Genomic DNA, 12,868 nt, shown 5'->3' with positions numbered 1-12,868 from the left:
AGTGGTAGCTGCTTCTTAACAGCATTCGCTAGTACATACCATATCAACACACTTTGGGAGATAACAAAAAGCCACAGGTTCATAACAGCAGTCTAAATCTATAACAAAGACAGGTTCATAACAGCAGTCTAAATCTATAACAACAGACAGGTTCATAACAGCAGTCTAAATCTATAACATCAGACAGGTTCATAACAGCAGTCTAAATCTATAACATCAGACAGGTTCATAACAGCAGTCTAAATCTATAACAAAGACAGGTTCATAACAGCAGTCTAAATCTATAACAAAGACAGGTTCATAACAGCAGTCTAAATCTATAACATCAGACAGGTTCATAAAAGAAGTCTAAATCTATAACATCAGACAGGTTCATAACAGCAGTCTAAATCTATAACAAAGACAGGTTCATAACAGCAGTCTAAATCTATAACATCAGACAGGTTCGTGACAGCAGTCTAAATCTATAACAAAGACAGGTTCATAACAGAAGTCTAAATCTATAACATCAGACAGGTTCATAACAGCAGTCTAAATCTATAACAAAGACAGGTTCATAACAGAAGTCTAAATCTATAACAAAGACAGGTTCATAACAGAAGTCTAAATCTATAACAAAGACAGGTTCATAACAGAAGTCTAAATCTATAACAACAGACAGGTTCATAACAGCAGTCTAAATCTATAACAAAGACAGGTTCATAACAGCAGTCTAAATCTATAACAAAGACAGGTTCATAACAGCAGTCTAAATCTATAACATCAGACAGGTTCATAACAGCAGTCTAAATCTATAACAAAGACAGGTTCATAACAGCAGTCTAAATCTATAACATCAGACAGGTTCGTAACAGCAGTCTAAATCTATAACATCAGACAGGTTCATAACAGAAGTCTAAATCTATAACATCAGACAGGTTCATAACAGCAGTCTAAATCTATAACATCAGACAGGTTCATAACAGCAGTCTAAATCTATAACATCAGACAGGTTCATAACAGCAGTCTAAATCTATAACATCAGACAGGTTCATAACAGCAGTCTAAATCTATAACATCAGACAGGTTCATAACAGCAGTCTAAATCTATAACAAAGACAGGTTCATAACAGAAGTCTAAATCTATAACAAAGACAGGTTCATAACAGAAGTCTAAATCTATAACAAAGACAGGTTCATAACAGCAGTCTAAATCTATAACATCAGACAGGTTCATAACAGCAGTCTAAATCTATAACATCAGACAGGTTCATAACAGCAGTCTAAATCTATAACATCAGACAGGTTCATAACAGCAGTCTAAATCTATAACAAAGACAGGATCATAACAGAAGTCTAAATCTATAACATCAGACAGGTTCATAACAGAAGTCTAAATCTATAACATCAGACAGGTTCATAACAGCAGTCTAAATCTATAACATCAGACAGGTTCATAACAGCAGTCTAAATCTATAACATCAGACAGGTTCATAACAGCAGTCTAAATCTATAACATCAGACAGGTTCGTAACAGCAGTCTAAATCTATAACATCAGACAGGTTCATAACAGCAGTCTAAATCTATGACATCAGACAGGTTCATAACAGCAGTCTAAATCTATAACATCAGACAGGTTCATAACAGCAGTCTAAATCTATAACAAAGACAGGTTCATAACAGCAGTCTAAATCTATAACATCAGACAGGTTCGTAACAGCAGTCTAAATCTATAACAACAGACAGGTTCATAACAGCAGTCTAAATCTATAACAAAGACAGGTTCATAACAGCAGTCTAAATCTATAACATCAGACAGGTTCATAACAGCAGTCTAAATCTATAACAAAGACAGGTTCATAACAGAAGTCTAAATCTATAACAACAGACAGGTTCATAACAGCAGTCTAAATCTATAACAAAGACAGGTTCATAACAGCAGTCTAAATCTATAACATCAGACAGGTTCGTAACAGCAGTCTAAATCTATAACAACAGACAGGTTCATAACAGAAGTCTAAATCTATAACAAAGACAGGTTCATAACAGCAGTCTAAATCTATAACATCAGACAGGTTCATAACAGAAGTCACTATCTGCAGTATGTTGTCAGACATATAATTTAGGTGAAATATAAATCCTAAACGGACTAGGACTTGTTACTATAACCCAGTGAATTCCTCTGAGCCAGACTCTCCAGATTAGTCTGTGAGAGACTGGCACAGCAGGGCCTGGCAGGACTGGGACTGGCTACTGGAAGAAGTCGCACACGGCCAGCCTTGCCATGAAGACACAGAAAACACTATACTGTATGAAAACATGATAGTGATGGAAAGTATTTTACTGTAATTTTTAGGTATTCTAGTTTTCTTCATGTTTTTCCCCAAATTAATTTGTATTCCACTCTTGTTCCAATATGTAGGCCTCGTTCTCTTCCCTCATTTATGTACTACAGGTCAAAATTTCATTAAATATCCTTTTTCCCAGGATGCACTGGGCTTCGAGGGCAGCTGTCATGGGTAATGTTGGAACCAATTTGTCATCTGGAGAGAGAAGGACAGTAATCCTGCCAGGAGAGAGAAAGATGTCAAGAGAATAATGCACGTGGAGATGGAGAGGAAGAAAGGCTGGAGAGACAGAGACACCATGGAGAAGAGAGAAAGAGAGAGAGATAGGAGGAAGAAGAGAGAGAGAGAGAGAGAGAGACTGTAATCCTGTCTAATTCACTTAGCGAAGCGCTGAAGGGGCAAAACACTAAGAGGATTGGGACATTCTCTAAATTAGATCAGTAAAAATAACAAAGTGCAAGGAGAGTTGAGAAGAAGTGTGGACATGTGGACACTTGGACACAGGCCAGGGGGCCAGGACAGGGCGACAGGATGGGAGAGGGGGACTAAGGATGATAGTGGACATGTTTACTGACAGACATCGGAACAGCTTGGCCTAGTGCTCCTGTTTGAGACTTCTCTCCAAGTCAGAGAAGGAACCACAATCCCCTAGTTAGTTCTACTTCAATTTAACCCTAATTCTAAGGCTGACCTATCCTCTTTTCCTCCCTCCTCCAACCCTGACTACGCCAAAATCAGACTTCTCTCATAAACAAGTCTAATCCGGACAATAATCTCAGTCCAAGACATTAACAATAATCTTGGATCCGAACACTGACTTTTAGTCTCGATTATAACTAGGTGTTAAACTTTAAGCCCCAGTATTGACTTAGTAAAAGTATATAACATGATTGTCAGTCAGGTGTTGATCCAGTGATAGACCTAACCATAATACTGATCTTATTACTACATAAAGTTGAATTGAGCATACTGTACTTATCCTTTAAACAAATGATGGAGTTAGGTCATTCCTGTTACAATTCTATCTTAGATGAATCATGACAGTAATAATCAGAGAACATTTTCACTAAAATAATAGTAATAACTTTTTTCGTGTAGGACTTCTTAATACAAGTAACAAAGGGCTTCACGTCATAAAATAAAAGTACTAACAAAGAAACAAAAACAAGAGGGAGATGAAATGTAAAAAAGAAGATAGCTAATTAAAATCGTACAGTGAAATCAAACATTAAAAGCATCTTTATGAAGTGTATCGTCACAAGGTAAAAAGAGGCACTGAATCTGCAATATGATGGAAGGAACAGTAATTACAGTGATAATGATAGAATATGATTACATTCATACTGCAGTTTTATTAGTAAAAAGAGATTTTCAGCCTTGTCATATCAAACAACCAATATTAGAATTAGACACCATTCAAAGATTCAAATGGGCAGCCATGATGCCATTTGGTTGATTGAAGAGAAGTACAGTGAATGGCATATAAAGCTTGACAGGGATAGACATAAGCTATTTGTTAATGTTGGCCATATATAGATGTAAATTTACAACCAATTGCATATTAGGATTAGGTTTTATGTCATAGAGAATACGGGCTTTTGGGGATTGTAAATTATCACAGATGGTATTTAAAACAAAGGCAGACAAATTTTCTCCATCTTCTCTTATCTAAAAAATGTTACTTTCTCTCTCAGTGTCGGTCTTCTTCCTCTTTTAAGTCTTATTTTGGACTTTATGTTGTAGAAAAAAAACGATTAAAACTTCACTTTCATGAGATGAACAAATTCATTGGATTTTCCTCCTTTCAATAAATCCATTTTGCACCTATAGAATTAGAATTGACTTTTAATCAGCTTGATTCACAAACAAAACATGTGGTATCCAGTATCCTTTGATTGGCTCCTTTCTGTTCACATAACCTCTCAGTTGTTTCAACCAACAATAAATGACAAACGATTGTAGATAAAGAACCATCCAACCTATCCCTGAGAGCAGTCTAGAACCCTGCCTAGAACCCAGTCTTGAACCAAAAGAACCCAAGCATGCCACCGCGTTTTCACAAACAATGTTCCTCCCCCCAAATCTTATGTGACCCCAATTTATCTCTGTGAAACTATGCCTCTGAGCAGAACAGAGCATAATTGGGATTTTTTTTTTTACCTTTACCCCCCCCCACACACATACACACACCCCTCCACCACCATCCCTGCCCCCACACTTTCTAGTTCCATCCAACCTATCACAGAGAGTAGTCTAGAACCCAAAGCCAGAGAACCTAAGCGTCCTACATGCCATCATGTTCTCACAAACAATGGTTCCCCCAACTCAACTCTCACGTGACGCCAATTCATCACTGTGAAACTATGCCTCGGACAGAACAGAATTGGGAAATTTGATTTCTTTTTCATTTACTTTTATTCCTTACAAACCCCCCACCCCCCTCGTGCAGAATGTCGGGGTGGACTGGTGGGTGGGTTGTTGGGATTAGGAATCGATTAAGAGGAAATTGGACTGTAGGGCTGGCTACGTCTCGCAGGGCCGCCGGCCCGGCCGCAGGATGATTACAGTATTTACAGAACAGCCCGGTGGCCAGCTTGTTTGCCAGGGATTAGAGGCAAAGAAATGAATCATATTTTTAAGTCCTAAGTGTATCTGTCTCCTGCTCTGTCCCACTCTGTCTCTGTGCTTTACTAGTCCATATGCTGCTCCCAGGGATTACCATGGGGGAGGTTCTGGTCCTCTCGTCTGTTTCCTCCATTGCTCTACTCCTCTTTCTCATCTCTTATCCCTCTCCTTACTTTTCATCTCTCTTTCCTCTCCTGCCTCGTCTCTCATTTCTCATATCTCTTTATCCCTCTCTCTATTCCTCTCCCTCCTATTTGCCTCTCTATCGATCATCTCTCTGCTCCCTGACTATAGACATGTAAATGAATACGGGCGGCAGGTAACCTAACGGTTAAGATCATTGGACCAGTAACTGAAGTTAACAGTTAACCTCCAACAACAACTGCTCACTGGGCTCTGATGATGTCGATTAAGGCAGCGCACCTCTCTGAATCAGAGGATGCACTCAGTTGTGGAACTGACTAGATATCTCCTTTCCTTTTGGGTATCCTTACCATCTATGTCAGGGGTTTCCAAAGATGTTTCACTCAGGCCCCCCTTCTAGCATTAAGGGAACACCCCCCCCCCCCCCCCCCCCCCCCTGCCCTTGTGCCATGTCTATTTCTATGGGAATAAGCACGGTTCGTGACACAAAATGTTCCCTCTTGTTATTCGAGCACTGTTCATGACACAAACTGTGAGAGAGAACATTTTGCAGGTTTAAAGCTAATTTTCTGCAATTCTACACATATTGCCATTTTTTATGTGTGTTCATATGATATTTGAGTGACTTTAAACATTACAACAATATCTATGGGCGAAAATTTTTATCTGACATGGGCTAGTTGATCTGGACATTTCTGACAAGTTATAAATAGCTCTGTAAGGTATGCAATGACTGACATGAGAAGAAGAAAACTGATGATGCACTACTCTATTTCGAAATTGCATCTTGTGCATTCTACTTTTACAACTTTCAAGAGTAAGTTGAAAGCTGGACTGAGTTCCTTAAAAAAATCAAAAAATAAAAGGGAGTTACATAGATTATATAATCTTTGTAACTCCCTCTGTGGACATCATGTTGAAACGCAAAGATCTGAACAGAGATGCTGTGCCATTACAGTCCTAAAACAAACTTTGACCCAAATATGTCAATGCCGTACTCAGTTGATAGTGTGGAAGTATTTTTTTATACAAATCAAGAAATATCACAATGGACTTATAAAACAGGTACAGAATTAGTCTTCTAGATGGTTATGCAAAGTTTTATTTAGGCTCGTCTAGGATTGGTTTGGTCTCTTGGATAATAATTAATAAGATTATATGGACAGGAAGGACCCTGATCCTAGATCAGCACTCCTACTCTGAGACGCTTTGTGAATATGGTCCCAGATCTTTTTTTAACATGCATTGGTCTTTTTACAACCTTTTGTCCAGTGCACTTTTCATAACACTGGTATAGCTGACTTACTAATAAAACACATGGAAATATATATTAGCCATCCAAATCCCTACCTCTCTGTTTTACGAGGTTAATCAATGGGCCCCCACAGATTTAGGCCTACTTCTAATCTTCATAACTTGCATCCACTCTGTTCTTTCTCCTCTCAACATCTCCCCTCTCAAACGTTTGCATGGATTAGAGTAGTGTCCCCGGACGTCACTTTTCAATCCCACTCTGTGTATGTACGATAGATACTTTACTTCCTGCTCTCCTTGCAGGGATACAGGGATACAACAGGATAACACATGTGGGAAAGGGATCTAGGAGAGGCATGCGATCTTAAAAGCATAATAGCAGTTGCTTCATTCTTATTGGTTGGATGATTAAGTGCCACTAAAGTGTACAATGAAGTTGGACTGCTGCTGTTCATTGCACACTGATAGGATTGTCTTATTACTTTGTTGGGCCCATTCTTATGCACGTCGTTATTATGCAAGCATTTATGTAGCAGTTTTAAAGGAGGAATGTCACATATTTGATTTGATCTGTGGCGAATGAGTTTTTCAGCACATGAACTAGATGTAATCATTGTATAGGGATAATCTTTGACTATACTGGTCTTTGATTAAATGTTATTTTCTTCGCTGCAAAGCAATTTCTCTCTTGGATAATAAAGTTATAGTACTCCTGCTAGTAGTACTGTATCCATCAACCACCAGTTGGTCTTTTAGCCTGTTGTGAGGCTCAGGGTACTGGAACAGGGTACTGGCACAAAACACAATGACCACTTAGATTTTCTTCAGTTGTTTAATGTCTTAAAACTCAATAGCTATCCCATGTAGAAGTCGGGGGTGGGCAAACAAACAGGAGATATGTCCGATATACTAATACTAAAGAGGGGGAGTCATTCGTATCAGAAATAAAAGCATAGAATGCAAATAATGAATGTGGATGATCAGGAAGTATACAGAGCATTGTATGCTATCACCACTAACTTTATTGGATAAACCCCTGAGTTTGAAAAACATTGTTCAGAAAAGAAGAGACCAGAAAACAGAAAAAAATACAATTAAAATGGCCAGTCTTCTAGAAATTTGCGTGGTGTGTCTGTGTAACACATTGTTAGTACCAGACATGATTGCATTTTCAAGTCAAGTTTAATATTTACAAAAAGAACAAAATAAACAGAATAGTAGCAATATTCATAATAGCTTTAGAATTAATAATAATAATAATTATAGTAATAATGATAATATTAACTTCAAACAAATTACCACAATTTTACTTCAAAGGACTCACAAATTTAAAGAAACATAATATGTTATACTCTAATACAAAAAGATGAAACGATACATCAACACAAAATGGTAGCCCTCGCTCCTTTACAGGTAACAACTGAGAGATGCTCCATGCTTTCTGTGCAAGGGTAGCGCAATCATGCCCAGACCCTTCCCTTTCTACTGTTGAGTCTTCTCTCCTGCAAATATCTCATTGTAACAGTATATTCGGCAACAGGGTTAGTTAAGTCATTAAGAGGAAATGTAGTATTTAAGTACTGGTGAAGTAATCATCAAACCCCCCCACCACCCACCCGCCCAACAAACAAAGAGTGGGATAAAAACGCAAAGGCTACACATTTGTCATCCTTGCATATCCCAGAATGCCTTGTGCCCAGATGTGATTCATTCCATGATTGGTGCTCAAAGATTAAGAGGTCTATTACTGACCCTATCACCCTAATCCAGCCCCCCTCCTTTACCCCCCTTCACTCTAACACACTGTCTGCCGAGGGTCCCCTCCCTTCAAAGCTACTGGGTAAAATGATACAACAATAGCCTATGGTCTCTACTTGACAGTACCAAAGGTTATCCTTGCTTTACCCATCCCCTCTTGCTTATGGAGACACCCATGCACGTCTGTGTGTCTGTCTGTGTGTCTGTTTGGCTCCAGGATCTCTCAATTCACCAAATATGAAAAGCAGCTTCATAACAAAAATAAACCATAAAACAAATGACAGAGGGAAAAAGAAAACAACCATTGTCCCCATTGGAGTCAGGCTTTGCCTATTGCTGGAAATCCCTCTGTTTGTTCAATATCAAATTCAAGGCAGAGTCATTTTCTTCATTACAATGTACACAACTTTCAATTGTCCTGAAGTAATGACAAAAATAACCACTGAATCCAATTTGGTCTAAAGTCAAGGCCAGCCCACCCATCTTGGGGGTGGAATTCCACTTTTCCTTTCTAATTCTCAGTTACCATTAAGCACAACAAGACCACTAAAGGAGTGACAGATCTGTTCAGAAATCAACTTGGGGTTGACTATCAGCTACCTGACCAATGGGATCCATTGCAACCAATATTTAATATCCTTTTTTTCCTTTTTTTTTTAAATCAATTGTTCGTTCTCTCCATCAAATTGATACTTCATCCAGCCTTCAAATTGCAAATCTCTATTAATTTGGTCCTCAAAACCCTGATTATGGCATACAAGAATGGACCTTTGTTAATTATGCTGTTTTTCGAAATGTAATCATCAAATTATAAATGTATACAATTTCATTCTACAGGTATTGCTTTCAATCGTGTGGTATGTATTCCTTTTTAAAATCAGTTCTCAATTTTAGTATCTCAATTATCTTTTTACATGTCGATTTGTTTGTCATCACTTCTATATGACTAACTTTATTACGTCAATGTCCCATTGATTGTGCATCCTCACGTTGATAATGCTGTATTAATTGGATATCATTGATTTAACAATATTGATGTGGTCAGTCATTTCTTGTCACCTTCCCAAAAATCACAAAGCCCAACATCAGTGGATCTGCTTCCACATTGCTTTCCATAACACAAAAAAGAATGACATTTTCTCAGTCATTGAGTTCATGGACTGAAATGATTAGTTGACCATCTATGTGTCCAAGTCTTTAACACTGAATGGAATGGGAGCTTCTCCTGGCTGGTCCCTTCCTTACCTCCTCCCACCTACAAGACCTGGAACTTCCAGGAGTTCTGGTCTTTGTAGTCCAGGCAGTCAGCTGCGTTGAAGTTGAGTTTCCAGGAGGCAGCTTGGTCCTTGTAGTCCAGGCAGTCGACGGCCCCGAAGCCCAGCGAGGCGCCTGTGTAGCCCTGCGAAGACAGAGAGGCAGGGGACTGGCCGAGGTGCCCGCCCATGGAGGTGATGGGGCTGAGGGCGCCCCCGGTGGCGGAGAGCTGTGAGTGCATGGGAGACAGGTAGGAGCTGCAGTCCAGGCCAGTGAAGTAGGAGGACGAGCCTGCGTAGCTCTGGTTGTAGGCCGGGGCCTGGGTGTAGGTCATGGGGTAGGCAGAGGAGCGCTGCATGCAGGGCGTGGTGGAGGCTGACAGGGGGTCTGGCAGCGGGGAGATGGAGGCAGGGCTCCAAATGGACACGGTCGCGTTGGCACTGCTGGAGCTGGGGGTGATGGCGGTGCCAAGGGGAGGGGGTACTGGACTGTAGGACCCGTTGGTGTTGACACTGGCCTCAGAGTTGGCCTCTCGGGCTGGAGAGGCCTTCTTCTTGGGTGGACGAGGTTTAGACTGGCCCGTGCTCTGCTGCGCCTGCTGGCGGCATTTAGCACGGCGGTTCTTGAACCATACCTGTGGAGGAGCACGTGGTGAGTTCTCAGACAACTCAGCTCCCATTCTGGCCAAACAATCACTGACGTTTTGTAAATAGACATTTGACCCACACTTTCATTTTTGCAAGATCATTTTACCAATTCTGGTGGGCATTTATGCATGGACGTATATATATCCTGTTTATTACCTGTACACGAGACTCTGGTAGGTTGATCTTGAGGGCCACTTCTTCCCTCATGAAGATGTCGGGGTAGCGCGTTTTGGAAAACAGTGCCTCCAAGATGTCTAACTGCGCGCGCGTAAACGTGGTCCTTTCCCGACGCTGCTTTCTGGGGATGTCTAAAATACACACACACACACAAAAGTTATTTTTTTATTATATTTCGTTAACTCATCGTATATTTGGTTTTGTGAACCTTTTCCCCCTTGGCCAAAATGCTTTCAAATGGAACAAGAGAAAAATAGAACGGAAGAACGAACTGTGAATCACTTGTTTGGTGTAAAAATGTTGTCAAATTGCCAAGTTAAATAATAGTCTAAATTCCATTAGGCTCATTTAGAACTGAATTCGTGTAATTTCGTGTAATATAATGTTACTAATAAGTACTTATACTGAGGCATATATGATGTTCTCTATTAAAACATGTATTGTATATTAATGAGTGCTTTGTTTCCAATGTTATAGAAAATAAATATATGTCTCTAGCCTATATATAGGCTATATATATATATATATATTTCCCTTTATTACAAATGTGTTTTATTTAATGTTCGAGTGTTCTATCTTTTTCTCATATCTCTTCACATTATACATTAATTCAGCTAAACACTGTGGCTTTATAAAACATAAACAAACACTAAATAAAATACGTTCGATAAAGGGAAGAAATGTATCTTGATAAAACATGAATGTTTTCACATGAAGGTAGAGCTCTATAACTCTTGATTACACAACTGACAGGAACCTCAAATATCTAGAGTTACAGGTCTTTGTGAATTAGACTGGTGTTTATAACGTATGGCCCTGGACCAATCAAAAATAAAACATCTGCATTTCCTTTCATACAAATAGTTGTTACCACTTACACATGAAGTATATAGGTCATCTCATTTTAAAACTGGAATTTTACTCCAAGGCCATTGAAACAAGTTACTATGGACGTTGACCATATCTTTAAAAATACAAACATGGTTTGTTGTATGTGCGCAATAAGACATTTCCATTTGAAACAATGTAGTTCAGTGATGACCCTCAAAATGTGGCATCAGCTAAGAATAAGACATGGTGTCCGTAGTATGACTATATATTATCCACAACTCGCTGTCATAAGTCTAACAACAAGAACGTAAACAACATAATGGGGGCTTGTTGTGCCCTGTTCCCTTTACGCACTCGTTGCTCATGGATATGTATCAGTACCGCTTGGAATTCAGGCAATTGTTGAGACAAACAGTTCTAAAACATGAAAAAGTTACAAATATGACTTACTTGGGTATCCGACGGCAGAGTGTAGTAGATCCATGCCAGGACCAGACAGAGTTAACCCGTTCACGGCGTAATGAGGCTGCTTAATGTAGGACATCATGCCTGTGCCGGCTTTAAAACGCTCCCTCGCCCTCTCTCTCTCTTACACTCAGGCCGGGGGCCGGGTCTTCTGCTATTCTCCAAGGGTTGTCCCTCTCTCTCTCTTCCTCTCTCTCTCTCTGTCCCTCCCTCTCTCTCTTTCTCTCTATCACTTCTTTTTCTTTATAAATGCCGATCGGCTTTTTGTTTTGTTTTCCTCCTTTGTCTCGGACCCTCTCGCAGTATTTTGCCAACTTTTGAGGCTACAGTAATACTCGCTGGTAAGGAGTGCAGGTTCAGGGCGCCGATACTCCTTGTTCTGCTGCCTTCACACCTGTTGATCAAGCTCTGTCAAAGCACATCTATTCAATAGGTATTGTGGTGCCGGTGTATTCTTTCAATTTCACTTACAAAGTAGCCTGAAACCAACAATTAAACACACTAGCCAGTGGTATGATCACCGTTCTAAGTGTGATGAACCTTTCAATCCAAGACGTGCGCTTTCGAAGTGCGCATCGGCGTCAAGAAGGGAAGGTATTGTTCCTTATTCTTCCGGTGTCAGATCTAGCGTTCCCTGGACTGAGCTCGAGCCTGTCTGTTGAAGCAAAGAGGATCGAGTCGTGCTTCCAGTGAGTGGCGATAAGCTGGGGTGAGAACGCGGAACTGAGCGAACCAAGAAAGAAGTTGGCTAATTAGAGCGAAGTTCTTGCGCCGAGTAGACTCTGACCCCTCCCTCTCTCTTCTCTCTCTCTCTCTACATCTCTCTCTTTATCTCTCTCTCCACCTCTCTCTATCTCTTTATCTCTCTCTCTCTATTTATCTCTCGCTCTCTCTTTATCTCTCTCCATGTCGTGACACACACTTTGCACTTTGTTGGATTTGATGCACATTCATCCAGTCAAATGAAACAACAGTTTGATATGTGTAGGATAAGGAACAAACAGGTGGACACAAACCAAATGGAACACTGGCGAGACAAACTGAGTTACACGGTTATTTTTCAAATCTCCTTTATCCACATTCAAGTTAAAAGGGGAAACATTGGTATAACAATTTTGAATTAAAGCGTACAGTAACTGCATAGCCTACCAATCCACTTAACCAAAACATACAATTGCACACTCATTCGTGAAAGTTAAATTGTGAAATTAAATAGATGGGCCACTCAATATTTCGGAGTAGCCTATACGTTTGGTGTGTTATAAGAGTCCGTTTTGAATTGTTAAAGACAAAGGGACAAGCTAGCAACTCTGTTGAAGTCATTTTCCTGGAGACGAAGAGGACCTTTAGGAGTTGAATAACAGTGCTGCACTGTCAGGGAAAGC

The 12,868-nt window shown here is 39.9% G+C and overlaps 1 protein-coding gene across 1 annotated transcript; it reads right to left on the bottom strand.

The window, feature by feature from the left end:
* Positions 1–7,169: 7,169 nt before the first annotated feature.
* Positions 7,170–12,310, bottom strand: LOC139549000 (homeobox protein otx5-like). The gene is made up of 3 exons (XM_071359037.1): positions 11,469–12,310; positions 10,167–10,318; positions 7,170–9,997 (listed from the first exon to the last, which is right to left on the bottom strand). The coding sequence occupies exons 1-3, from the start codon at positions 11,563–11,565 to the stop codon at positions 9,365–9,367; spliced, it is 882 nt and encodes a 293-aa protein (XP_071215138.1). The 5' UTR covers positions 11,566–12,310; the 3' UTR covers positions 7,170–9,364.
* Positions 12,311–12,868: the final 558 nt, after the last annotated feature.

Source organism: Salvelinus alpinus, chromosome 22 (assembly GCF_045679555.1).
Source record: "Salvelinus alpinus chromosome 22, SLU_Salpinus.1, whole genome shotgun sequence".
Taxonomy (NCBI): Eukaryota; Metazoa; Chordata; class Actinopteri; order Salmoniformes; family Salmonidae; genus Salvelinus; species Salvelinus alpinus.
The sequence above is the reverse complement of the archived record's forward strand: the minus strand, read 5'-3'. Positions and strand labels throughout refer to the sequence as shown.